This window comes from Plenodomus lingam (assembly GCF_022343315.1).
Source record: "Plenodomus lingam strain CAN1 chromosome Unknown scaffold_20, whole genome shotgun sequence".
NCBI lineage: Eukaryota > Fungi > Ascomycota > Dothideomycetes > Pleosporales > Leptosphaeriaceae > Plenodomus > Plenodomus lingam.
Genome location: NW_027093974.1, coordinates 1809955 through 1835004, shown reverse-complemented (window position 1 = coordinate 1835004; position 25050 = coordinate 1809955). Strand labels below are relative to the sequence as shown.

The following is a 25050-nucleotide window of genomic DNA, read 5'->3' as shown; positions in this document are numbered from 1 at the left end:
GTCGGCTTGTCCGTATTGTCGTCGTTATCGTCGAGTTCGTGGGTGTCGAAATACCAACGACCCTAAGCGAGTGGCCAAGACTGCGGGCTGCGCTAACTGCACCAGCCACAGCACTAAATTCGCCGAGCGCCACAACTCGTAGGAACATCAAATTCAATCACTCCCATCCTCCACGGACTGTATAAATGGGCGCAAGACAAAACAATATATGGAATGCACATTCAATTCTAATGCGAGACACGCTTGAAACAATTTCTTACAAATGTACCCAGTGGAAACGCCATCAATGCATCGCGAATCAAACACGTACTCCTCACAAATACCTCCAACAATCTGTACCCACATGCCATCTCTAACTATCTTCACATCTCCTCTAGAGATGCTCAATTGGAGCCTCAGGCAACAAAGGCTCCGGTTTCCTCTCGACCCACGACTTTAGCGGGGGCCTGATCAAGTCATTGAACAAGAACGTTCCATAGACCAACAGCGCGAACCCTAACACTTGCAGCCATTTGAAAGTTTCCCAGCCAAGACCGAGCGAGACAATCCAAATGAAGAGAGTACGGCATGTGTCGATGGTGGAGCGCGAGGTTGCAGACACGGTGCGGGTGACTGACAGGCCGAAGAAATTGAAGCCACTGTGATACTGTTAGTATGCAATCTAAGAAACTCGGATAGATGAGGAACATACCCAATGCTGATCATAATAAGCACCGAAGAAACGGCAATGGCGCGGTAGTGTGTCATCTGGTAGAATCCCTCTCTGGCGTTGAAGTACCCGGTACCAATCGCAAAGTGCAAGATGATCATGCCAATGAGCGTAACGCTGAATCCAAAAATGCCTTCCCAGCCAACCACCTTGATAGGCTCCATCGCATACTTCTCCATGATCCTCTCCTCCAGCACGAACTGTGTCGCAGTGAAGATCTGAGCACCAGCGATGAGCATCACACCAATAATCGTCATGGCAGCCTGTGAAAGAGCCTGCTGTCTGACTGGACCAGCAGTGGTATCGTGGAGAGATTGATGTCCAGGAGTCGCCTTGTCATCACGGGTGATGGCGCCTGCGAGTCCGACAATCGCAACACCGGTAACAACGACGAAGAGCGAGAACCACTTGTATGCTCCGAGATGACGTTTCAGGAACCACACGCTAAAGAGTCCGACAAACAACACGAGTGCTCCTCGAGTCATCTGGTAGATACTGGCAGCTACGAAAAGCAAACCCACGTTCATGAGCGTAGTACCAGCGATGTCGCAACATGCTGGGAGAGCCAACAGAAAGATGCTGCGACCAGTCAACGGTATCCTGCCCTCATCGTCTGGGTGTGCAGGTTTCAGGGGGTTGGCAATCTCGCCAGTCTCGGTCACGTCGGATCCCGGTGTGTTGATGCCAGTACCCTCGCTATCCGGGATGGGTTCGTAGCCAGCCCGACGGCTGGCATAGCGCTGATAAAGGGAGAATAAGCCAATAACGAGCCAACAGCCCATCTCGCCAACGAACATCTGGAGTGTCTGCAGAACGGGCTGCTCGAAGTGTTCGCGGTACTTGGGACTAGGCGCGTCGCAGTTCTTGATGCATTGCATGTCCTGGTCGCCATGGTCAGTCGGGGAGCTTCGATCCCTTACACAAAGGCCTCATATACCTGATACTTGGTCAACAACGTGTTGCAAACACCTGTCAGCAGCATCATAGCCACCAGAAACGGGACGGCGGCTTTGACTGCCATGTTGGAGATAAGGCAAGCTCCAGCGGAGCTCTCACGGGCTGAATGGTGCAGCAGCTCGCAAAACGACAAAGAGAGGTGATGGAATATGTTGCAAGAAGTCACAGGTAGAAGGGAGCTTATAGATAGCAGCAGGACAGAAAGGTACTAGGCAGCTTCAAGCTGCGACCCGTGATGACTGACTGATTGAGTGAGGCGCGTGAGGCTGGGGTGAAGGGTGACGAGTGACGATCTGCCTCGGCGATAAGATAGGCATCCGACCGACTTTAGCGCTAAGATACTGGCGCGTCTGCCCCACGATTCGGCTCTGACCTGCAGCGACATTGAATCCTCGAAATGGCCGATTTCATTGTGAAACAAGAGTCCGCAGATGAGGACCTGAACTTCGTTTCCCAAGCTTCCCTGCAGAATTCCACACCGTGAGACTGTTCCTCGAGTATGTAAAATGTCTTTGGCTCTTCGCCAAGTTCGGATGACTGTGACGCGTGACTCTGTCAGGCTTCCAGGGGCCGTGCTGCAGGGGCTTGTCCCGATGAGGGTTGCTGTTTCCCCCGCTACAAACATTGGAGCTCGTTGGATATAGCAGGAACTCGCATTGTACCAAGGAGACGTTGCTTTGCCAGTGCCACGCCTTTTCCCCAAGATGTGTGGAATGGCGACTGGCCGTTAGCGGTAACAAATCAAGCACCATGTCACAAGAACCACCTGAACTCCTTGTTCCTTGGACCATCTCTGAGCTTCTCAGTACTCACATTCTGCGCTGTCAACTCCACCCCCTATTTCTTATTTCTCCTGCGATTATCAATGACCAGTTGAAAGGGATGTATACCTCTGAAAGAAATAGACGTTCCCGTGACTAGAAGATGTATTAGAGGCCGTGTGTTCGAGACCGTCTTTATCAAGTCCGAGATCTTTCATGGGCGACATAGCCATAGCTAGCTTTCAGGTGATGCAGGTTTTCAATACATCTGTCAAAATGACGCCAGGGGACCCGTTGAACGACGGCTTGCTGGGCAATGAACAGCGTTTCAAGATAAGTTGGGTGGCGGGTGCGGCTGGGGATGTGATAGAGTCGCTAGGTAAGCTCACATGTCGGTTGCAAGCTCCCATGTGTAGATTACAGTAGTACATAGAGTACAGAAAAGTCAGCACAGCCGCCGTTGCTAAGACGTACCGGTGCAATTCGTGCTACATATCCCACGCGTGCTCACCCATCGCAGGGAAGGCGCAGGATCAGGCTCGTATCTCTCCGTTTCCCAAGAATGTTGCACGATAACGAGACCTAGTCAATGCAGGACTAGCTCTTGTGTGACAGCTAATTCCTAGCTGATAGGAAAGCATGATGAGTGGTTCGGTAGATTCCCAAGTGCAAGGATGGATGCAGTCGTTTGGTGAGAGCTGCATCAAAGGATGATAAGGCAAGGCACGACACAGATGCTTCAAGGGGATTGAGCCGACATCGATGGGTTTGTATCCAAGGTGTAGAAGCTGGAGCTGATGAACAAGAATGTCATCTATGTTTTGGAGGTACGTGCCCTGATGATGTGCATCCGGAAGCTAATGGGTCCCGCTCCGAGCTTTCTCTGCTCTTGTATCCAGCATTTACTTTATTTCAACACACTTTAGGTATGAAGCTATAGCGGGAACGCAATGTAGTCCAGAAAGCAAATCTGAAATGATGTATCTTGTTGATTGTTACACTTACACAGAGTGCCGACAAGCTGTAAGCTCAGTCGCCATCTCTCACGGGCTGTCTATGATTTGCGACTAAAACGAGATTGAAAAAACGATCAATAGTGGAATGGACGTGACAAGGAGACGGCTTCACAAAAGAAGCAGGTCTGATACACTTGAAAAGCTGCTCTGAAAAGTGGCAAGAGGTAATGTTCATGGGTATCCTAGAAAATGAGCTTTTTACTCGTGAACGCCTTTAAAAATAGCTGATGGGAAACAGTGAAAAAAAGCAGGAGAATGCGTTGGAGCATAGAAAAGGCTAGGGATCATGCGCAACCTCTTTCCCCTTGGAAGAGTGAGGATGAAGCAGGTTCGGTCGCCACTTGGCCACGTTGGAGACGCTAAAGTGGAGCGGCTCTTTGGGACCCTTTTCACGCACTGGCATCTTTCGCTTTGAGCGACCAGAGACATACATTGGTTGCTGTGTCTGGCCGTTGCCGTTCACACTGGGCATACTTTGCTTCGCCCTGAGCTTAGGTTTCTTGTCGCGATGTTCGTCATCTGTAGTCTCGGTGTCAAAGCTGCGAAGACTGCTACGCTCAGAAGGAAAACGAGGCTGACTCGAGTGGCTTGACGATTGCGTTGGTGTACGTCGCATGGAGCTCATCGGACTTTGTCTGGCCGAAGTAACGGATGATTGGGTGGGTACACGTTCGATGGGCCTCAACATGGCAGCGGAATCGGCAAGCACATCTAACTTGGAAATCGCTCTGTCGTCCATCGAGTGAGTTCGAGATGAATAGGTTGGAGGAGGGTCCTGGAAATCATACATGATCTCTGAATCCAGACTCTTGTACTTGGCAGTGCCATCAAGCTCTTCGTCGTGATCCCAACACGACTCATCAATATTGTTCACCGCTGGAAGGAACCGAATCTCATTCCAGGTGACGTCTTCATATTGTAGTGTGATGTATAGAACGTCTCCTTGCATCTTGTCGTGTGCAATACAGTGATCCTCGAGAAATGGGTAATCCCAGACGTTGCGATGGATGAGGTCTGGGGGTAGGAGAGTGAGCGCCATGCGACCAAAAGGCTCATCTGCTGGGCGATGACCTGTCATTGGCATCCATGGACGTCCCCGGAGGAGGCCTTTGAAAGCAGTCTCGATACGATTTGCAAAGCATGAGCTATCTTGACTTGGAAATTCGAGATTTTGCTGGAGATTCCGAGACGCACATCGCTTGTAGGCGTTGCTATCCGGGTCGTACGCCAACCTCAGAGATTTTCGTGGCACGAATATCACCCTGACACACCACGACATGGCATACTTTTTATCAGTACGAATCGGCAGTTGGCCGAGGGTGTTTTGTTGGGATTGCATAAGCAGTGGGGGCTGTGGCACAGGCGGTGTTTTGGGCGTTGACGTGCGTGCTCTGGGCGTCGATCCGATGGGTGTTGTGTCTCTTGAGATGCCTTCACGCTGCTCTACAAGATCCAGCCTGTTCTCCAGTTCCATACTGAACTCGTCCACCATGATCAGCCGCTCGCCTTGCGCCTTGACCTGGTCACTGAGCTCGGTTGTTCTGTCCACCACGGCCTCGACTCTGTCATCCATGGATATCTTGAGAAAATGCATGTTCTCATACATTCGAGCCTGGATCCTCGTATTGGTGCGAATAAGCTCCTCTCGCGCCATTCTCTCCTTGAACAGCTCTTGCTTCAGAGTGTGTTCCAGATTCTCGAAGCGCTTGACTTGCTGCTTCAGCTGCTTCATTTGCTCGACAGCCTGCAGATAGTCTTCCATGGACACTGTGGCGAGGGGCTGGGCCTCATGGTTCCACGCCTGGTGGCCACAACCACAGCGAGAGCGCAGCAGGGGATCTGGGTAGAAGCTCCTGCAAGAACAGCGCTGGCGGGTGCCATTGCCGGCCTCTGACTCGGGGAGTATGAAGCTACACTCTCCACGAGGGAGCTGTGTCTCTTCACAAGGCGCAGTCTTTCCAGGCGGTGAGACAAGGGCCTGGCTGTTGCTAGGGAACATCAGGAGTGGACCGAGGGCGGTGGTGGTGGCGTGGTTGCGGGGGATCTGAGCGGCTCATGGAAGGCCGAAGAAGGAGCGATGATGGGGGGGGGGGGGGGGAAGGGGGAAAGGTGAGGGGGGTGGTTTGGAAGGAGCGAACTGGTGCAGAAGGCGAGACCCAGCCAGGAGCCTTGGGGTGAGCAATTATCAACAATCGGACAGAGGGCTGGAGGGACACGAGGCTTCCGCTCCAGTAATAGTAATATACGGGAACAAGCAAGTCACCAAGTTGGCGGGCGACGCACAAGATAAGCAAGCATGGGCTCTCTCGGTCAGAACCAGCGGGTTGGGGCACGCGGGAGCATCCGAAAAGAGAGGTTGCACAATGGGAAAAAGGAGCGGTCGACGTGGAGGCGGCCGTGGGGAGGTTTTGTTTTGGAGGCAGGGCGGGGCAGGGCAGAGCAGGGCCGTGGGTGGTTGATAGGTATGTATACTCTCGGACTCTCACCCTACGGAAGGTAGGTACGGTAGGTACGGTAGGTACGGTAGGTACGGTAGGTACGGTAGGTACGCGGTAGGTCTTGGGTGGGGATTGCAGGGAGCCCGTTCTGCGTTCACCGTCAGGGCAACAGGGAGAGTCAGACGGGGGCCTCTTTTTTTTTTTTTTTTTGGTTTATTGGGCCGCGGATCCGCTTCCGCGCCGGGCAAGGTCAACCCTGTTGTTTGATGTCAATGGGGTGGGCAGGCCCCAGCAGGACTTGTATGTACATACAATAGGGTGGATGGCATGCTGAAAGCTGGAGTTGGGGGTTGGTGTGGTGGCCGGCGGGCCACCTAGGAAAGGCAGAAAGCTTGGAAGCTTGGAAGAGCTCTCGAGACTTTCCAAGTGAAAGATAAGAGTTAGGCATGGGGATGCGGATTGTCTCCCAGCAAATGCGCCAATGGCAGGGGTCGCGTGGGAGCGCCCAGCAAGCCACTCCCTTGAAAGCCCCTCGCCGCAGGCCAACCCGTTGTTCCGATTGCGTGCCTGAGGGAAGTTGGGTCCTATCATCCATCTCTGTTCTATCGTCGTCGCATGTGATCTGTCCTTGTCGCAGGCAGGATAGCAGCCGCAGCCCCCTATGCGTTGGATGTACTGTGTATGATGGACACTGATCCTAATGTCCACGTAGGACCCAAGGCAGGCTGTGAGCTCGTTTACCTCATTGATAGATACTGTACTTCTGTCCCCCCTTACCCGCCCCCCCCCCCTCCTTTGGCCCCCACCCCTGCGCCAATGCGCTATCGGCCCAGGAGAGGCAGTACAAGAGGTATACCTCCACAGTACATACAGGCACGCCCAGCATTTCCTATGCGCGCGTCTCCAGGCCCGTTGAGAGAGCGGGCAAGGGAACCCCACACGAGCCCAGCATTCAGGCCATTTGTAAACACGCCTTCAAAGGTCCAGACCATTTGTAACACGCCTTCGTCAGAGGAATCGTGGTCCAGCAGCGTTGCCTGTGACTGCAAAACACCATCATCACGATGACCTACGACACACTGCGTTTCCGTCTCCAAAGGGCAGTCTACCTGCTGTAGGTACATGCAGACGTCGAATGAGCAGCAGCACCCGAAAAGCCCCTTGTTTTGGGCTGTTGGGTAGTAGATTGCCCCCCCTTGGTGTAAGAGGTACAGTGCCGTACTGCTCTAACCACACGGCATCGACGCTGGCCGCACCTGCTTATCGCGATGTTCGGATGACCCCCCACGCTGTGTCAAATGCATGTCCTTGATTGGCCACTCCTGCCACAGCGCCTCAACCTCACCGCACCCACACGCCCTCACCAAAGAAATTTACCCTTCTGGGAACGCACCGAGGTCACCACCCAAACTTGCAATCGTGGCGAATGTTATTTGCGGCAAGACGAATCACGATTGCATCTCATGTCCGTGGCCGTGTCCGTGTCCACCTCCTCCTCCTCCTCCTCCTCCTACTACTACTACTACTACCACTACTACTACCACTACTAGTACTACTAGGTCCACCCTTTCTCTTTGCTAACAGACATAGCCGACGGCCACAAAGCGGTCACGGATGGCGACGTAGCAGACCGTTGCTAGGTACTGTACGTCTGCATCATGTGTACTCCTAGGTGTGGTGTGCACGGGTTTTGCCATTCAGCTATCCGGCATATAGCCAGATTTACTTTGTTAGACTATGTCTAGGACCATGGAGCAATATGTCTGCATTGCTGTTCGCTCTACACGACGTCCACTCCATCTGCATCCAGTGCTCAATGGGGAAAAGCGCGTTCGACTTCATTGGTGAGTGACGCATCCAACCATCGCAGCCTCACCCGCATCCAGCATCTTCAATCTAGTAGCCATATCTCACCCTCGATTGGGACGGTTCTTGTGAGTCAGGCACGGCAAACCTTATACAAGATTCCTTCACACTGGCTGGCCTTTTCAAGGTTTGTGTAACCTTTGAATGGCCTCGAAATGGCTCACCCCTTCGGCCGAGCAAGAATTTCACAACTTCTCAACTCTATTCGCAACCGTACAGGTAATCAAGTGGGATCCAGACCTAACCCTCACCGTCTCCCAGCAGAAATCCATCGTCATCCCACGTTGTCGTAACCGCATTACACTTCCAGTACTCGCAAATGGGCTGTGCCACTTCCACCAAGCTCAGAGTACCCCCCTGGTTACGACTTTCGCCACCCACAATCGTTCCTCCCGTCCCACATGGCGTGGGCGTCGTTCATCCAAACTCCGAACTCCTCTCCGCCGCTACGGTACCATGACCTAATAATTACCCAAGACTTTCAATCCTTGTCAAGCTCTGTTTTTGCGGCTCTGATTCTAATTCCCCGACGCTCTCCCATGCAGCTCTCAACTGCGCGGCAGTACTCGACGGGATGATTCTGGTGCAAATCTGTGCGACAACACGCGCTCATGCTTAGGTATCTTTTGTGACATGAGATGAACTAACATCCCACGTTACCATAGCCTTGCGACAGACGTTGCCTGTCGGAATTCCCAACTAACCTACATACTTGTCTTCCATGACAAGGCGCCGAGATTTTCTTATCGTAATCACAGAGCCGATGGATGACATGCATCTACCCAGGCACATTATACTTGAGCCAGGCGTCCTTGATGGAATCGTTGTTCGGGTGGGAGCTAATGCTCGGTTTGGTTGGTGCGCCGGGAGTAGCCGTGGGGAGCGCATGTGGGATCGATCATTTTCCTCTTGCAGTTTCATCGTGGGCCACACTTTGTTTTTCTGGAGATGGAGAGTAGGATTGGTGGACCAAGGATGAAAGGTGTGGTAGACACTCTATTAGACGACTTGGATCCACGCCATGGGCACATGTGCAGAATGGAGTCGCATGACCTGTCTATTACCAGTGACTCGATCGAATTCCAGGATAGAGCAACCAGTGCGTATGTTCTACGTGTAGTTACAAGTGGATCGTATGCTCAAGTGGTGTACTATTCGTATACCGTGTAGGCAGAACCTATGTACCGCCACAGAGACCGTGTGCCAAGACTTCCGAATCTCGGATAAGAATGTACCCGATTCTCCGAAACTTTCACCCTCCTCTCTCAGAGTCTCTCTTACTATGACGACTGTGGATGTCCGAGGAGCCTCTCTGTCGCTACGCAAAGTTGCCGGCATTAATTAGTAAATGCCAGAAGAAAATTGGAGTGCCCATGGAGGTGTGCCGGCATGCGACCTATGCCATGCCCGAAAGGTACAGTGCTCTACCTAAGTCGTCGGAACACCCAGGCGATCCACATCAACTCACCCAACTATAGGTCAAATGCGATCGCCAAGACCCATGCTCCAGTTGTGTAGCTACGAAAGCTGAATGCCTTCGCAACAGACACAAGCGGCCGCCACGCCCGAAGGTTCGAACGTAAGTTTGCTTCGTGTCAGTTAAGCCGGACGCGGCTAGATTATACTCGTACCGTATGCACATCCGGACGTGCTCCAAAGATGAGCGAGCTTGATGCCTCTTCAAGGTAAAACTATCAAAAACTGACATGTGTCAGCGATGACAAGATACAAGCGCTTGTACAGAGACTTTCAAGCCTAGAACACTCGGTGCTTAGCACACAACGCACTCCAAGCGTCGTTCCAGAGGAAAGGGCCGGGGAGGAAAGGGCCGGGCAAGTGTCCACTACCGTTGGCATCACCTCGCCCGAACGTCCAGCTAAGAGACAGCGTACTGTGAGCTTGGCTGAGGGTCTGGCTCCAGCGTCTACCCCAGAAGTTGATGTGACGCAACAATCAGCACACGAAGCCAGACATCTCATCAGTAGAGAACTGTCAACCAATGGCCTTCTCTCTAGTCACCAACGTTCTGTGCTTGAGACGGCGATTTCGTTCGTCGATCATCTATCGCATGCTCCTGTCCCAGCGATCACGGACCGAAGTACCTTTGATAAGTCCATGTACATTCGAACAGACTTGTCACAAGGCGAGATCCTCAATGTTATCCTGGGCAGTAAGTCTACATTCGCTCGCCTCACGTTAGCGGTCTAATAAAATCCCCCTAGCGGAGACCAAAGCCCACGATGATCTGTCTGTACAGTTCCATACTCTCGATCACATTCCGCCAAAAGCAGTCGAGCGTATCGCTCTTAATTTGATGGAAGGTACCGCAGATGAAAAAACGTTGAACTTGTACAAAGTCATCATTCATTTCAAAGCTGCTGTAGTACTCTATGCCAGCACATTACAGGGTCCCAAAAGTCCAGCGGTCCAGAAGCATATCAGACAACTCGAGTACGAGCATCTCACCGCAGCACTCACGGCCCTAGACAGCGTCAGTTTCTTGACAGCCCCGTCATTGCTCCTTGTTCAGGCCCTCATAACAGGGGCTATGATGATGCAGATCATAGGCAACCCAGCTAGTTGTTGGGAGCTCTCATCACACGCGTCACGCACTATTGTTGCGTTAGGTTACCACACTGTTCGCCTGGACGATCCACCCAATGAGTTTACAGAAGACATCCATGCCGTTGTAGCATGGTGTTCGCAGTTTGACAGTGTCATGAGCCTCCTTCTTTTACGACCTAGGTCTCTACCCCCACTCCACGTCACTCCGTCAGCTTTGCTCAAAAAACACTTCGACTTGACAAATCCAATGAGTATATTCGAGATCATGGCCATGGAAATGGTTCCAGTCCACAACAAGTTGTTGGATCTTACATTGGAAGCCCCACAAAAGCGGCCGATATCAACATTGAAGGAGGATGTGACTTGGTTGCGGGCTGAGATGATTAGGATATACGAGCTCATGACTAAGGTGATTATGCAGTGTTACTATATGGCTGTCGTTCTTCTTATAAAACTAACTGGATCAGGAGCGACCGACAAAGCTGATCGAAGCTCGACTAGATATCCTCCTTCATTGGAAATGCCTTGAGTTCAAGTACTTTTCGACCTTGACCTCTGTTCATCGACTTAGTCCTTCATGCACAACGAATCCTTCGGAGAGGGAAGAGTGTCTTCAGAGTGCCCGAAAGGCACTCGAGTGTGTCATAGCCATCCAAGAGCTTGGGAAGAAACTGGGACACTTTATTGAAGGCTACGACCCCTACCTGGCTTGGTATGTAATAGTCTTTACCGCGTAAGGCATCCTTAACGTTTGGTAGGACCATACTGTCGTACCCTTTGTGTCCATTTTTCGTCGTGTTCTGCAACGTTGTCGGCACTTCTGATGCTCAAGACTTCGAGCTGCTACAAGATGTCACCAACGGCATTTCCAAACTAGTCACCGAGAACAAGTTCGTCAACCGGCTGCATAGATTGTGTACGACATTATTGGGCCTTTGTAAGCCTCTAGTACAGCTCACCAGCTTCAATGGGCAAGCGCAACCATTGTCGACAGGGTGCACGGCACATACTAGCGCAGAGCCGCACGCAATGACCTTTGACACAACACTCAATGGCACAGACGCCAACATCCCGAACAGTGATGTCGGTGAAACTTTGCCATCATCATGGAACGACGACATGATGTGGCAATTGTTCCAGTCGCAGCCTTCACTGGATTGGTTCAATGCTGATATTCTGGATCCTACATGGGACCTTGGTGCGACGAAGTAGACGCAGTTTTGTCTGTTTTGCCTGATACTTATAGCAGATTCCGGGCCGAATGGATGATCTCTTGCCGCATGAAAGTCTTCTCATGCATTTCCGAAGAAATTTCAATTCAAAATCCAAGTCCGGGGAAGGGCTCTCCACGCAAAGAAATTGAAAATGGAGCAGGACAACTCTGGGACATATTAGCCCTGCACGCGATGACCTGCACAATACTCTCCCTCGAAACAGTCCTTGAGACTAGGGATTCAGAAACGGCCTTGTTTGCCCTCTTTCGCTCCCGTCACACTTGACATATGGACACCATGTCTCCATATCTCCCTTGTCCTATGAAGAATTATCCCTTGAGCTTCTGTATGCGAGAGAATTCTTCACTCCCTCCCCCTCTCAGAAGTACATTAGCCATGGAGGAACTTGTAGATGAGTTGGATGGACAAAACACAATCACTATTCTTGAGCCTTGAAAGTTGGTACCCAGGGCAACAGACCTTTTGCAACACCAGTGGTCCACTTGGTTGGAAATAGGTTATATTCCCGATCAAGCAGAAACATCGACGGATTGAAATCGCAAGCCTTGTTACCCCTTATCGTTCTTCAAATATCAAATGTGTGCACTGCGCTCGAGGCACCTGCTCAACCCCAAACCCGTGCAAAACACCATCAGGATTTCACATATCCCACACACACACACACACACACACACACACACACACACAGCCCTTCTACACCTCCCTCCTCTACAACTAGGAACTGGCGCATACATATACGCTCCTTCCTGCACTCCACACTAGAAAATCCACAAATCACCGGCCTTATCAACGCACTCTCAACATTCCATATCCGCTTCGGCCCGCGCAATTCCTGCTTCTGACTCAAGCAGGATTAGGTGCGGGGGGGATAAATGGGTTGTTCCCGGTGTGGAGGGAATTGTGCGTTGAGGATTTGTGTAAGTGTGTGATAATACTGTTCTGATGGTTTGGGGGTTGGTTTAGGGGTGTGGTGGGTTGTTATCGGTATGGATGGGGATGGGGATGGGGATCTGGATATTGCGATGATGGTGAGATGGGAGTAGTGTTTCCAAAGACAAAGAAGAAGAACTTTGGGAAAAAGTGGTTTGCAAGAGATTGTAGGGACAGGAGTCTGCTCGCAGGGTGAATTATGGGGTTTGTAATGTGCATCACGAGGTGAGGAAGAGAGGTTTCCCTTCTCCAGGAAAGTGTAATGCGCCATCTCTGATAGCCTCTTGAACAAAATCAGAATCGAGCCCGAATCTCACGGATGATTATATCCGGTCAAGATGAGCAATGTCACCGTGATGCTTTGATTTGAGATCTTTTGCCACCATAACCAGTGTATGTGAGGTGAATTTGACGGTTCCGCTCAAGGGACTCTAGGTGTGATAATGCTATGATTTATACGATGCATATCGGGAATGTATATACCTACATGCGCATGGTATATCTAATCCGTGTTCCAGAATCAGTGACAAGAGATTTCATCAATCGGTGCCTTGTAGCTTCGGCTCTGTCAGCCTGTTCACAAGTTGCGATTCTGGCTTGATGAGGCATTGCACCACTGCTATACTGGCGAGCTCTGCACTAATAGCTAGAGAAACAACATATGGGCTTTCAATCTCTTGATCAACCGGTCTGTCGTTGTCAGATAACAAGATCGAGATGAGAGGTAGTGAATCAGTGTGCTAAGGCGCAAAAATCGCGGTAGCGGTATACAGACAGGCTCGCTTCAAAATGTGCTGGTATCTAAGCGCTGTCTTGGAGAGCTGGGTGCATAGGTTTTGGCGTACACTAGAGCATCGGATTTGAAGTGAGTCATTAGCGTCGCGGTCGAATCTACAAGACATACCATATACCACCTCTCAGTGAAATCGACAGGCTCAAGAACAGCCCGTTTGTCGCGCATGACGCACCCTAATCCATTAACACGACACCCAACACACGTTTAAATAACCAGATATCCCCAATTCTGCTATCAAACGAACCTCGCCTTATCCTGGGTGGGCATCAGTCGCAACTTGTGAGTTCACTGCCTTTTCCCCTTGCTAACTATCATAGGATATTTGGGTTGACATGACGGGTGGGCACCCGATTTCGAATTGGGTGTGGGTCAGCAAATGGCGGGTGGGGGAGTTCGATATATTTACTGGGTTTTGGAGAGGGTTTGGGGGGGACAGACGGGATTTGTGGTGGATGGGTGCGTGAGGCGAAGCTTAGAGGACATACTGTCGACCTCCAGAACGTATCTGACTTGAGGAGATATCATGAAGGGCACCTAGCTATTCTGGTGAAGTCGTTGAGCTTGAGATTGTGGTTGGACGGGGCAATCGCGTCATGCTGGGAAGTAGGGAGACTCGCTGGATGTGCCTTCGATGCTATTTTAACAGTATCGTCTTTGTGGGAGTCATAATTCAAACGTTCCTGGTAATGAGATTGCCTTGGACGTGTCAAAGCCTGGAGGATGAATAGTCATGAATTAGCTTGCCGCCCAATCCAGAAGGGTCCATAGCTTATTCTGGAAATGGGTAGTATCGCTTGCGGTACATGATCCATAATCTTCCAGAGCAGTGAAACCGAAGAGATTGGTGCTTACGGTTTACTGAGTCGTTAGCCATGATATCGCGTGATACTATGGACGACGACTTGAGTTTGTGTGATGCAATTAATCAATAATACATCCTCGCGAACTGTGTATGAGATCTACAAAGGGATATCTGAATGACAGATGATGATGCTGCCTTGGAGTTGACGTTCCAGGAGGCGAAGCGTGAGCTTTTTTGCCTATGCACAACATGGGCCATAACTGCTGTATGGCTACAGTATATCGACTTCTTTAACATGATACAGACGAAAACTCAAAGGGCCTGTCTATATCATGGAAAACTGTTTGATGAACTTTTGTTGTTTGTCCCTAGTGATGTGTGGTGTAGAGCAAATACCAGTGGGGGTGATCATTCCCGCTCCGGCTAGCGCCATGCTATCCCAAATGCTCAAATGCTCCACAAAAAAAGTCATCGCAGCGCATCGCGAGACGACGTCCACCACCGCAACGCAAGCTCTACGCCAACCACTCAACTCACCACATCCTCGCAATGGCGGCCGAAGTCCAACTAGTGCAGCCTCTTAAGCTGCCAAAGGGCCCCTCTACCCTCACATCAGAGCAAAAATACTGGAATTCCTTCACCTCGGAGCTCCGTCTCGACCCTTCGCAGCACTCGTCGCCCGTAACCTCTATTTCGATACCGCCTGCACCAACCTCCAATGCGCTTTCTGCGGCCCAAGAACTGTTCGCGGTGACTACTGGGCCACGCGTGCAGATATTCTCGTCAAAGACGCGCAAAGTTGTAAAGACCATCTCGCGCTTCAATGTGGATGATGTTGCGCATTCAGGACATATCAGGCGTGATGGGCGCATTTTGGTAGCGGGAGGAGACAGCGGTGCGATTCAGGCATTCGATGTAAAGAGCAGGGCTATCTTGAAGACATGGAAAGAACACAAGCAGCCGGTTTGGGTCACGCAATGGCATCCAACCGAATTGACCGATCTGATGAGTTGTTCCGACGACAGGACGGTGCGTTTGTGGGATCTACCGAGCGACAAGAGTGTCATGAAGTTTGATGGACATCAAGATTACGTGCGCTGTGGTTCGTTCATGCCAGCGCAAAGTGGGCTGTTGGTGTCGGGAAGTTATGATCAGACGGTACGCCTATGGGATTCAAGAGCAGGTGGAAAAGCAGTCATGGTGTTCAAGCATGCAGCTCCTATTGAGGCTGTGTTGCCCATGCCTTCTGGAACCGCTGTGCTAGCTACAAGCGACAACGTCATTAGCGTTCTCGACATTGTGGCTGCGAAACCTATCCACATGTTGCGCAATCACCAAAAGACAGTCACTGCACTCTCGCTCGCTAATAACGGCGAAAGGCTTCTATCTGGTGGCTTGGACGGCCATGTCAAAATCTTCGAGACAACCGGCTGGAACGTAGTCAGTGGCCTGAAATACCCCTCCCCCATCCTCTCTTTGAGCGTGATCCCATCCGCCAAAGAAGACAAGCACATCGCCGTGGGTATGCAATCCGGACTCTTGTCCATCAAGACCCATCTCTCCGGCGAACAAAAGGCCCAAGCTCGCGAAAGAGAAAAGGAAATGAAAGCCCTGATGGAAGGCAAGATTGAAGAATACGATCGAAGCAAGAAGCGCAAACGAGGCAAGGGCTGGGAAAAGCGTCTTCGCGGCAAAGATTTCACCGGCGAAACAGCCGACATCGTCATCGAGGGTAACGCAAGGGGAAGAATAAACCAAGGTCTACCATGGGCGCATGCGCTACGGGCAGGACAATACTCGAAAGCATTGGACATGGTCTTGGAAACAAAGGTAAGACTCACCAGCCTTCTTCCCTCATATCAGTATAGAGAATCCAACAAAGCCCCCCTCTTTCACCCAACAGTACACTAACCACTCCCCCCCCCAACCCCACAGGACTCCAACGCCCGCGCCCAGTCCCTCACCCTCCTCACCGCCCTAACCCACCGCTCCGCCCTCCGCGCCGCCCTCAAGAACCGCGACGAAGCCACCCTCCAGCCCATCCTCCGCTGGCTCATCAAAAACATCTCAGACTACCGCATCACCCGGCTGACGACGGATGTCGCCCTCGTCGTGCTCGATTTGTATGCCGATCAGTTGGGCCGCAGCGAGGAGATTGACGGCCTGGTCGATGCGCTGACGCAAAAGGTTAAGATGACGGTTGAGGCTAGTCAGATTGCGTGGAGTGTTAGGGGTATGGTGGATATGTTGCAGGCAAGTGCGGTGGTGGGGGAGAAGGGGTTCGATGCTATTTGAATTCTCAATTTTTCCTGGGCGGTTCCTTTTTCTCCTTTGCTCGGCTAGGAGGGTTCGTGGGGATGCGGATGTGGAAGGAGATTGATTGCATAGCGCTGGCGTTGTTGTTTTTTGCTCTCTTTCCTCTTCTGGGGGCATGTTTTGCCGCTCATTGTTTGTACGCTTGTGATGTGCGGGAAAAGTTTTTTTTGGGAATGCGGGGATTTCGAGCGGCGGTGAGATGAGGGCAATGGGAAACGGATGGGTTCGGTATATATCTCCTAGCTGACGAGAACGCATTTTTCCACATCTGATTTCTTTTCTCTTTCGGAGTGCTGCATGCGGTGTATAAATTTGTTCAAAATCTCCAGGTTGAAGCATGTCTAGATGCTATTTTCGTTTTTGGGGCTTACCACTTGCTGCATCTGCAGTCACTACAGAGAATATTGGACTTCTGGGAGCATTGAAAGCGTGTGGATACAGTCGCGTGTTCAAAATATCATGGGAACCTTGAAAAAGGGTATATTGTACAAGCCAGTGGATACAGGCTGGCGGGAGTCATACACATCACCTACATACACAGCACCACCCACTGTTGTGTTCACCACAAGCAATACTGCCGTTGCGAAGTAATGGGTCGGTCAGTCAGTGCAGTCCAGAGCTTGCGGTTATCCCGCTTCTTCTTGATCTCGTCTGAGATGCGCATGCGGGTCTTCTCTTCCTTGAGCAAAAAGGTAAAGCCTGTGGGGTTTTGTCAGCATTGCTGTGCATATGCAATGGATTGGGAGGGGATTAGAAGGAAGGGCTACGTACTTGTTGTGCGATGCCTCAATGTGTTGATGGCACCTCTCGCCCTGGGCTCTCCTGACTTGGTAGTCTGGCCCCGGCCCACCCACGCCTGATCAATGTAGATATCCCAGGGCTGAACGACCTTTTTCGTGCCGTCCTTGAGTTCAATCGTCTCCGGCTTGCGCTTTCTCGCAGTCTTGTCCGTAGACTTTGCTGGCTTGTCTTCTGGCGAGGTTTTGTAATCCCAGACATCGCGTGGGGTGTTTTGATCCGCGTCCGATCTTTGTTGTTTCCACCGTTCCAAGGCTGCTTTTCCGCCTGAAAGGCCCATTCCCCGCTCTGCAATGGCTTCGTTCTGGGCATACTCGAGACCCTTGATGATATCGCGCGCCACCTTCTTCGGCGAGAAGCGCAATTGAACGAGGGCGTCGGAGACGCTCTTGCCGGCAACTTGGTTTATGACCTTTTGCATCTTCTTCACCGAGGTGGGGAGGAAATGGGACCTGTACAGGCTCTGGCGCTCGGTGCGTGCAATCTTCTGGGCCTTGGTCAGGCGACCACCACGCTTCACGCTGGCGATGATGAGTCTGCGCTCCAGTCTTCTTCGCTGACCGGGGGCGGGGTCGGTATTCATTGAAGTAAGTTGGCGCTCCTTCTCTTTGGCAAGCTCTTCTGCTCGCTGCCGCTTATGCGCCCGTAATGCCTGCTTCTCTTCGGGGGTCATGTCCTCACGCCATCCGGGCACATCGAGCTCTGGGCGGAAGAGGTTTGTGGGACTTGTAGAGAGCTTTCCCTGCCGCACTTCGGGCTGGGCGGACGCCTGTGGTTTTTTTGCATTCTGTTTCGCCGCCCTTTGTTTTGCGAGGTAGTCCTCGAATGGGCTGAGGACTTCTTTCGCCTTGGTGTCCTGGGAGCGCCGAGGCGTGGTGGAGAAGGCTGCTGATGTAGCCCAGTAGGTGGATCGAGGGCGGCCGGCGGCAAGGGCTGTGCGATATCAGTTCTATATTGTCTCTCTAATGCGTTGTGGAATATGTGGAATAGTGCGGTGCATAGCAAGCGGGGCGAGGGCGGCGGAGAAGACGTCCATTTTGTGGGGGGTGGGGGGAAGGGGAAGGGCTGTAATGTGTAATAGAAACCTACCAGACTGCGCCAGCCGCCGCGAGGGTATTCGGGCGCTCATGGTGATGGTCGGCGCCGCAATGGGTGGGGAGGGGAGGCTGCAGACGGCCGAGGTGAGGTGAGGTTCGTGTCTGGGGAAATTCAGAGTTGAGGCTGGGCAGCCCTGGAGCGCTAAGGTTGCAGGGGATAGACTGTGGCTTGGCTGTGGCTTGGCTGTGGCTTGGCTGTGGCTGGACTGATCAACCACCACCAGCCACCTGGCCAGCCAGCCAGCCAGCCAGCCAGCAAGCCAGCAAGCGTCCCCCGGCCAGCGCGTTTTCGAACTTGGTAGGGGAAGGCTTCCATGGCATGCCGCCCTAGCATGGAAGGGGCCTTTTGCTGGGCCTTCCTCCTATTGAACAGTAGGTACAGTAGAGTAGATACGATTGTACACACTATGTACTACATACTACATACCGCATAGTAGGGAATCGGATATGTACGTTCATCCCTCCTCCTCCCGCAACCCGCAACAAACCCATTGGCGCTCGCCCTGCTTTTTCCTAGCCGCTCCGACTCTCCGTCATCCGCCATCCATCCACGTTCCCTAAGCTAAGCCAGGCTATTTTCCCCCCTCCCCTCCCCTCCTCCAGTCGTCCTGGCCCTGCTGCAAGACGATATCATTCCCACCATCATAATCCCCCCCCCCCCCCTCCTAATATCATACAACACGTAGTAAGCACCTGAGCCCTGTGGTGCAGCCTCAGCCCTCCCTGCAGACGGCATTTCCTGAAGCAGCCACCCGCATTCCCCTCTCCTCCCCTCCCGCTCCCCCCCCCCTCCCCAATCTCCAATCTCCAATCTCCAATCTCCATCTGGAGCTTGTCCAGCCGCCTGCATCTCTGCCCAGACTTGCTTCCGCCGTGTGCCTGCCTAGTTCAACCCGAGCTCTGATCGTGGTGAACCTTTTCTTCTCATCACCGAACAGTCCAGACGCCCGTGCCAGAGCCATCTCTCCACCACGACTTACCGGCGCAAAGGCTCCGTCGCCTCCATCACACTCATTAGACTGTCCTCCGTCTCGCGCTTGCGCACCTTTGACTGCTGCGGCGCCCCGCCCGTACCGTCCCATGCCGCCAGTTTCGACGCCATCGCGGCATTGTATTCCTCGCACTTTGCGCTCACATCTGTAACCAGAGTCGTCCATTGTACACTACTGAGCTGAGGTATTGTACATCTCTGGCGCGCATCCAGTAATCGCACGAGAGCGTGTCGAGCCTGCGCCTGTACCAATTTTTTAATTTTTTTTCAAAAAATCCATCATCTCAACCGCCATCATGGACATCAACTCGCTGCTATCGCCGTCAGATTCGCCTGCAGGCACGCCTGCTCCACAGTCCGCCATGCCCTCGCCATCGGTACTGCAGTCGCCTAGCAAGCGCAACATACGTCAGATGCCCTCGCGAACCCCCTCAGGACTCAGCCAGCAAATCACCTCTTCGCCACAACCACATCCGACTCTCCAGCAGATGCCCTCGCCGGGCTTTGCGCATATCACGAATGGCGCAAGAACGATGCACTGCGCCATGGGCACACCACAGCCCGTTACCCCATCACACGATGCGCGCATGACGCCTCCACAGCACGTCTACCGTCAGGCGTCGACACCCGGCATGGACACACTAGCAGGTAGGTACCAGCAAACACAGACATTGGAAAGCAGGATCGGGCGGGGCGCTCGCAACGATGCTGGCCCTCTCTCTGGCATGTGTACCATATGCGGAAGCAATGCGACAGTGTTCCATGAGACTTGCGGCGTGACTACTAACCAGGTCCCAGATCTTGCAAGCATGCAACAGCAGCAACAGCAGCAACAATCACAACAGGCTGTGCGACAGGTTCCTGCGGTTCAGCAAAGACCGGTAACGTAAGTTCCAGCTTCCATGTCTAATGTGTTTGTTGTATCTGCAACTCCATGTGCAATTCCCGTCTTTTTCGTTTTCCAAAATACAGGCCGACTATTTTTGGTTTTCAGATGAGGTCGGTCGCGGCAGGCGGTGCGTCGCGGTTGCCCGTGGTCACGGGGTCGCTCCTGCCAGTTTGACGACAGATGGTCCTAAAGCAAACAAGCATTTCACAACCCCAAGCACTAACCGCCATCGCAGTCTCCAACATCTCGGCCAACACATCTCTGGCGACTCGGTTGCAAGCATGATGTCGGAAGCATCTCCCAGACCGCGCAGCTTCATTACACGCTCACTCGATCAGCAACACATCGATTGGCTCATCCAGCTAGATAAAACTCTGGTTGAGAATCCATTTGATTACTACAGCCATGTCTCGCTTGTCACCATTCTCCACCAAGGCCTGCAGAACCACCTCGAAAGTCTGGACGCAGACCCCAATTCCTACGAGCTCGTCCATACCCTGCGCGATGCTTACAAGACCATGTCTGACAAGTACCCACTGGGCGAGATTTTGTGGCACTATCGACTCAATGATGAGAAGACTCTTGCGCGCAACGTAGAAGAACGCATGGGCGTGCTCGAATTGCACAAACAAGCAACGCTAGATGAACCCTATAGCGCAAAACTGTGGGCTGCCTACGGAGAGTATGTAAGCTATCTGGTCGCCTGCTCGTGGGATCAAGTGCCCCCAGAACAATGGCCAGAAGAAGAGAGGCTCATTGGCCGGGAACTGTTCAGCCCGCAACTCCTTCTCGATGCGCTACAGCAGGGCGCGGACAGAGTCAAGTACAACTTGCAGGAGAGCAATTTGGTATGGGATCGCTATTTGCAGGTACTAGAAGAGGACCTTGAACGCGGCGGTTTCAGCCAAGAAAAGGCAGTGAGGGTAGCGGCGATCTACAACGAGCGCCTAGGTCAACCTCACGCGACATGGGCAAACACCCTGTCCAGGTACTCATCCTTCAACTCGCGCTACAATCAGAGCCACTACGAAGAGGTCATGGAGCAAGCGGTGCAAAAGAATACACATATCAAAGAACAGTATGCCCATCGCGAAGAGTATGAGTTCAAGCTGCTTCAAGCAATACAAGCCGGCGACCAAGAAGCCGAATACACCGCTATGACCCGCTATCTCAAATGGGAAAAAAAGACCATGGGTGTCTACAGTTTTCATCTCGTAAACGCTCTATATGAACGGGCTACGCTTCGTTTCCCTGTCGATCCGGCGATTTGGGAAGATCACGTTGAGTTTCTCATCTGGCAGAACAATCCATCAGTCGACCTTCTCAATGTTCTAGAACGAGCAACTCGGCATTGTCCCTGGTCTGGATCACTGTGGTCGCATCGACTCCTTACATTGGAGCTGGAGAACAAGGCATTCGAAGACCTGGAGCGCGTCAAACACACAGCAACTGGATCAGGACTTCTCGAGCATACCGCACTCGACGAGCTCATCTCCGTACAGCTTGCTTGGTGCGGCTACCTACGGCGAAGAGCTTTTGATGATCCCAGAGCTACGGAGGACGACATCGACGTCGCCGAGGTTGGCATTCGCTCCGCACTCGAGTTTGTGAAGGAGGTTGGCATGAAGAAGCATGGAAGAGATTGGTACGATCCACGATACCGTCTTGAGCGGATACACATAAGGTTCTGGCTTCAGCGTGGTAATGTCGAAGAGGCACGTAATATATGGGAGTCCCTGGTGAAGTCACAGGCAGACTCATACGACTTCTGGTACCGATGGTACATCTTTGAAATGGTATTCTGGCCTCAACATGCTACCAGAAATGACCGTAACGTCGGTCAGCCGCTCCTAACGCCTGCGTACGCCACCGCAGTTCTCGAGCAAGCCATGAAACGCTTACAAACGATCGACTATCCCGAAAACCTTATCGAAATGTACATGAACCATTGCGAACAACATGAGTCTGTTCTAAAGGTCCGTAGCGCTGCCATTGAGCGTAGGCGGGCCGAGAGAGCTGTGTCCATTCGACGGGAGAAGGAACGTGCAGCGGCAGCCACCATGGCCACCGTCCAGCAGGAGACGCCAGGAAGCCAGGCCGCTGACGGCTCGAGTAAGCGTAAGAGAGAAGATGGGAATGACGATGCAACTGTAAAGAAGACCAAACGTGCTGACCTTCCCGTGACACACGGTGCGGTGGTCAACGGCCCAGCCAGGGTAGCAAGCGAAGCTCCATCAGAAGCCCCGTCTATTGGGCCAAAGAGGGACCGTGAACACACCACTGTCATCGTTCGCAAACTACCTCCCGGCACAACTCAAACTAGGATACGTCAGTTTTTCACCGATGCTGGCACCGTCCGTAATTTAGTTTTGAAAGAGGAAAAAGACAGCGTGACAGCGGTTGTGGAGTTTGAGGCAACTGAAGAAGCCGACTACGCCCTTTCCAAAGAAGCCAAGGGTTTCGAAGGTCATAGCATTTCGATTGAGCGGGGACAGAGCACAACACTCTACGTTGCAAACTACCCTGCACAGGCCGATGAAGCTTACCTACGAAAGCTCTACGAGCCATTCGGAGAAGTCGTGAGCATCAGATTCCCATCGCTCAAGTTTGACACCCATCGCCGCTTCTGTTATGTGCAATTCGCCAAGGCAGAGGATGCGGTTGCCGCTACTCAGCTCGATGGAGCTGACGTCGAAGGTTTCAAGCTTATTTCGAAGATATCTAACCCAACTGCAAAGAAGCAACGTGACGGAGCCACATCCGAAGGCCGTGAAGTCTATATATGGCATCTCAACTTCAAAGTCAAGGAGCGCGATGTCGAAGAAGCTTTCTCCAAGTTCGGCAAAATTGAGCGAATAAAAGTACCGATTGTTAAATCCTCTGGTAATAACAAAGGGTACTGCTACGTCGTCTATGAGTCGAAAGAAAGCGCAGACAATGCTGTTGCGGAAATGCACGAAAAGACCTTCTGGGGACTTGATCTCAAGGTAGAAATCGCTAGTGACCGCGGTGCTGCCAAGCCAAAGATCAAGTCGACTCTCGAAAACGAAAATGCAGCAGAAGCACGCGGTTCCACCACTGGTCAAACCGCAACCACCACCACAACCACCAACGATACTGAGGCTCAGCCGGCCTCCTTTACTGAACGCTCCATCGCCATACTCAACCTCCCAGATACCGTACCAGACGTGCGCATCAGGCCACTTGTTGAAGCCTACGGCTTCAAGAAGATCAAGCTTGAGCCTCAGCATGGCGGTGCCATCATCGAATTTACCACTATTGAAGATGCTGGCAAGGCCGGTTTTGCACTCGAGGGCAAGGAATTTGAGGGGCGAAAGCTTCGCATCGGCACCGTGCAGGAACTTAATAAACAGAAAGGAGAGTGGAAAGCTGGAAACAGCTTTGTGCAGCCAAATCGCGTCAATCGACCGGCTGCGCGTGGTGGTGGAATAGGCGGGCGAGGCCGCGGTGGGAGGCCAGGCCTTGGCCGTCCGACCATACCCAAGGGTGCCACGACAACAAACGGCGAGGCGAAAAGCAATGCAGAATTCCGGGCCATGATCATGAAAGACAAAGAGCCTGCAAAAGCAACGGCAGCAACAGACAAAAAGGAGGAGAAGGAATAGTAGGAAGAAGTAAGATTAATGGTTGGTGATTTAACGATACTTTGCATATCAGAGATTATTTCCGATTGAAATTACTCTGAATGGTGTTATATTATTTTTCTTATCTTTTCTAATCCTTTTTCCTCAAGGCAGATTTAGGATATCAGGAACCCTGACATGGACGAACGGCTATTTTCCCGAGGCTGTTTCGATTCGATTCAGGGGCATTTTGCATGTATCCGGCGTTGTTGTTGTTTTGTTCTTTTTTTCTTCCAAACTACAACTCGTCATGGGAGATTGGTGACTGCTGGTAATGGTGGTGGTGGTGGTGGTGGTGGTGGTGGTAGTGCTGCTGTGGTGTATGGGCATGGATGGGATTAATATAATGAAGAGTGTGCGATTATTCTACTAGTTTGAGGGGCTTTGCAATGTTTGCTTTGGTGATGTTGGTTGTGCGTGTGATGGTGAGGGAAAGTGTTTGCAGAGGGGGAGGAAGGGGAGGGTGTGGATTTTGACCTCGTGGCAATTCGCGTCACTTGCTTTAATAATGCGCTTTGTACTTTTACATACAGTAAGATTGACTGATGGACTTGGCGGGTGGCGTTTTTTTTTCTCCTCTTATCAAGTGTCTAGACTTGGGACGCGCGTGTTGCCAGGTTGATGGTTTGTGCATGTCGTGTTGATGCCGCCGCTATTTCTGGGAGGATTTCTGGTAAGGATTTAGAGACTGCCGTGGGTTAGAATTGGGGTTCTGTTTAATATGGTGTAGTGGGATAGGCTGCGATAGGTTGGGATAGGTCGGGATGTGGAATAGGTGCAGTCTTAAGATTGGAAGGAGTGGATTTGGAGGTGATGATACTTAGTGATTTGAGGCGCGAGAAAGGTGAGGGATGGTGGATGGTGGCTTGACTGTGTTCTAAGATCTATGAGCTATGTACTCTCTATGGTTTTCTATATTCTGCCTACGCTTTGCCTAGACTATATCCAAGCTGCAGTGTGGGTAGAAATACCACGGCCAGGATTGTGACTCCAACGCCAAAAAAAAAAGTGGGATATTACTGTTCACACTCACGAAACAATAGCAAACATAATACTTCACTTGCGGCTGAGATTGTAACTTCGATTACATAGTAGGAGTATTCAATTACAGTATTAGACCTTTTTAGCCAGAATCTAATAGATTTGCATGCTCAGAATGCTGTTGGTTGGACGTTGCACCATCACTGATGTCCCATTTTTCCTTCCGGCGTAAGAATGTGATTAGGATTGCGGTGGGCAG

The 25050-nt window shown here is 51.8% G+C and overlaps 9 protein-coding genes across 9 annotated transcripts; 5 read left to right on the top strand and 4 right to left on the bottom strand.

Moving 5' to 3' along the window:
• Window positions 1–174: 174 nt before the first annotated feature.
• Window positions 175–2093, bottom strand: IAQ61_011615 (uncharacterized protein). The gene is made up of 3 exons (XM_003844139.2): window positions 1647–2093; window positions 692–1590; window positions 175–638 (listed from the first exon to the last, which is right to left on the bottom strand). The coding sequence occupies exons 1-3, from the start codon at window positions 1728–1730 to the stop codon at window positions 374–376; spliced, it is 1248 nt and encodes a 415-aa protein (XP_003844187.2). The 5' UTR covers window positions 1731–2093; the 3' UTR covers window positions 175–373.
• A 323-nt stretch (window positions 2094–2416) lies between these two features.
• IAQ61_011614 (uncharacterized protein) lies at window positions 2417–2853 on the top strand (the record flags this gene model as incomplete). The annotated part of the gene is made up of 2 exons (XM_066099274.1): window positions 2417–2471; window positions 2600–2853. 2 exons carry the CDS (start codon window positions 2417–2419, stop codon window positions 2851–2853), a joined length of 309 nt encoding a protein of 102 aa, XP_065950793.1.
• Window positions 2854–3720: 867 nt separating this feature from the next.
• IAQ61_011613 (uncharacterized protein) lies at window positions 3721–5442 on the bottom strand (the record flags this gene model as incomplete). The annotated part of the gene is made up of 1 exon (XM_003844137.2): window positions 3721–5442. One exon carries the CDS (start codon window positions 5440–5442, stop codon window positions 3721–3723), a length of 1722 nt encoding a protein of 573 aa, XP_003844185.2.
• A 1503-nt stretch (window positions 5443–6945) lies between these two features.
• Window positions 6946–8990, top strand: IAQ61_011612 (uncharacterized protein; the record flags this gene model as incomplete). The annotated part of the gene is made up of 4 exons (XM_066099273.1): window positions 6946–6995; window positions 7466–7526; window positions 7627–7880; window positions 8009–8990. The coding sequence occupies 4 exons, from the start codon at window positions 6946–6948 to the stop codon at window positions 8205–8207; spliced, it is 564 nt and encodes a 187-aa protein (XP_065950792.1). The 3' UTR covers window positions 8208–8990.
• On the top strand, window positions 8991–12498 carry IAQ61_011611 (uncharacterized protein). Its single transcript, XM_066099272.1, has 6 exons — window positions 8991–9161; window positions 9226–9326; window positions 9463–9917; window positions 9970–10721; window positions 10780–11024; window positions 11071–12498. The coding sequence occupies exons 1-6, from the start codon at window positions 9096–9098 to the stop codon at window positions 11522–11524; spliced, it is 2073 nt and encodes a 690-aa protein (XP_065950791.1). The 5' UTR covers window positions 8991–9095; the 3' UTR covers window positions 11525–12498.
• A 2045-nt stretch (window positions 12499–14543) lies between these two features.
• Window positions 14544–16688, top strand: IAQ61_011610 (uncharacterized protein; the record flags this gene model as incomplete). The annotated part of the gene is made up of 2 exons (XM_003844134.2): window positions 14544–15905; window positions 16011–16688. Coding segments are annotated over 2 exons (1722 nt in total), but the record flags the coding sequence as incomplete, so codon positions are not given.
• IAQ61_011609 (mitochondrial 54S ribosomal protein uL22m) lies at window positions 16689–18578 on the bottom strand. The gene is made up of 3 exons (XM_003844133.2): window positions 18279–18578; window positions 17163–18122; window positions 16689–17090 (listed from the first exon to the last, which is right to left on the bottom strand). Exons 1-3 carry the CDS (start codon window positions 18316–18318, stop codon window positions 16951–16953), a joined length of 1140 nt encoding a protein of 379 aa, XP_003844181.1. The 5' UTR covers window positions 18319–18578; the 3' UTR covers window positions 16689–16950.
• A 421-nt stretch (window positions 18579–18999) lies between these two features.
• IAQ61_011608 (uncharacterized protein) lies at window positions 19000–19443 on the bottom strand (the record flags this gene model as incomplete). Its single annotated transcript, XM_066099271.1, has 1 exon — window positions 19000–19443. One exon carries the CDS (start codon window positions 19441–19443, stop codon window positions 19000–19002), a length of 444 nt encoding a protein of 147 aa, XP_065950790.1.
• A 130-nt stretch (window positions 19444–19573) lies between these two features.
• IAQ61_011607 (uncharacterized protein) lies at window positions 19574–23792 on the top strand (the record flags this gene model as incomplete). Its single annotated transcript, XM_003844132.2, has 3 exons — window positions 19574–19925; window positions 20076–20163; window positions 20402–23792. 3 exons carry the CDS (start codon window positions 19574–19576, stop codon window positions 23790–23792), a joined length of 3831 nt encoding a protein of 1276 aa, XP_003844180.2.
• Between the last annotated feature and the right edge of the window lie 1258 nt (window positions 23793–25050).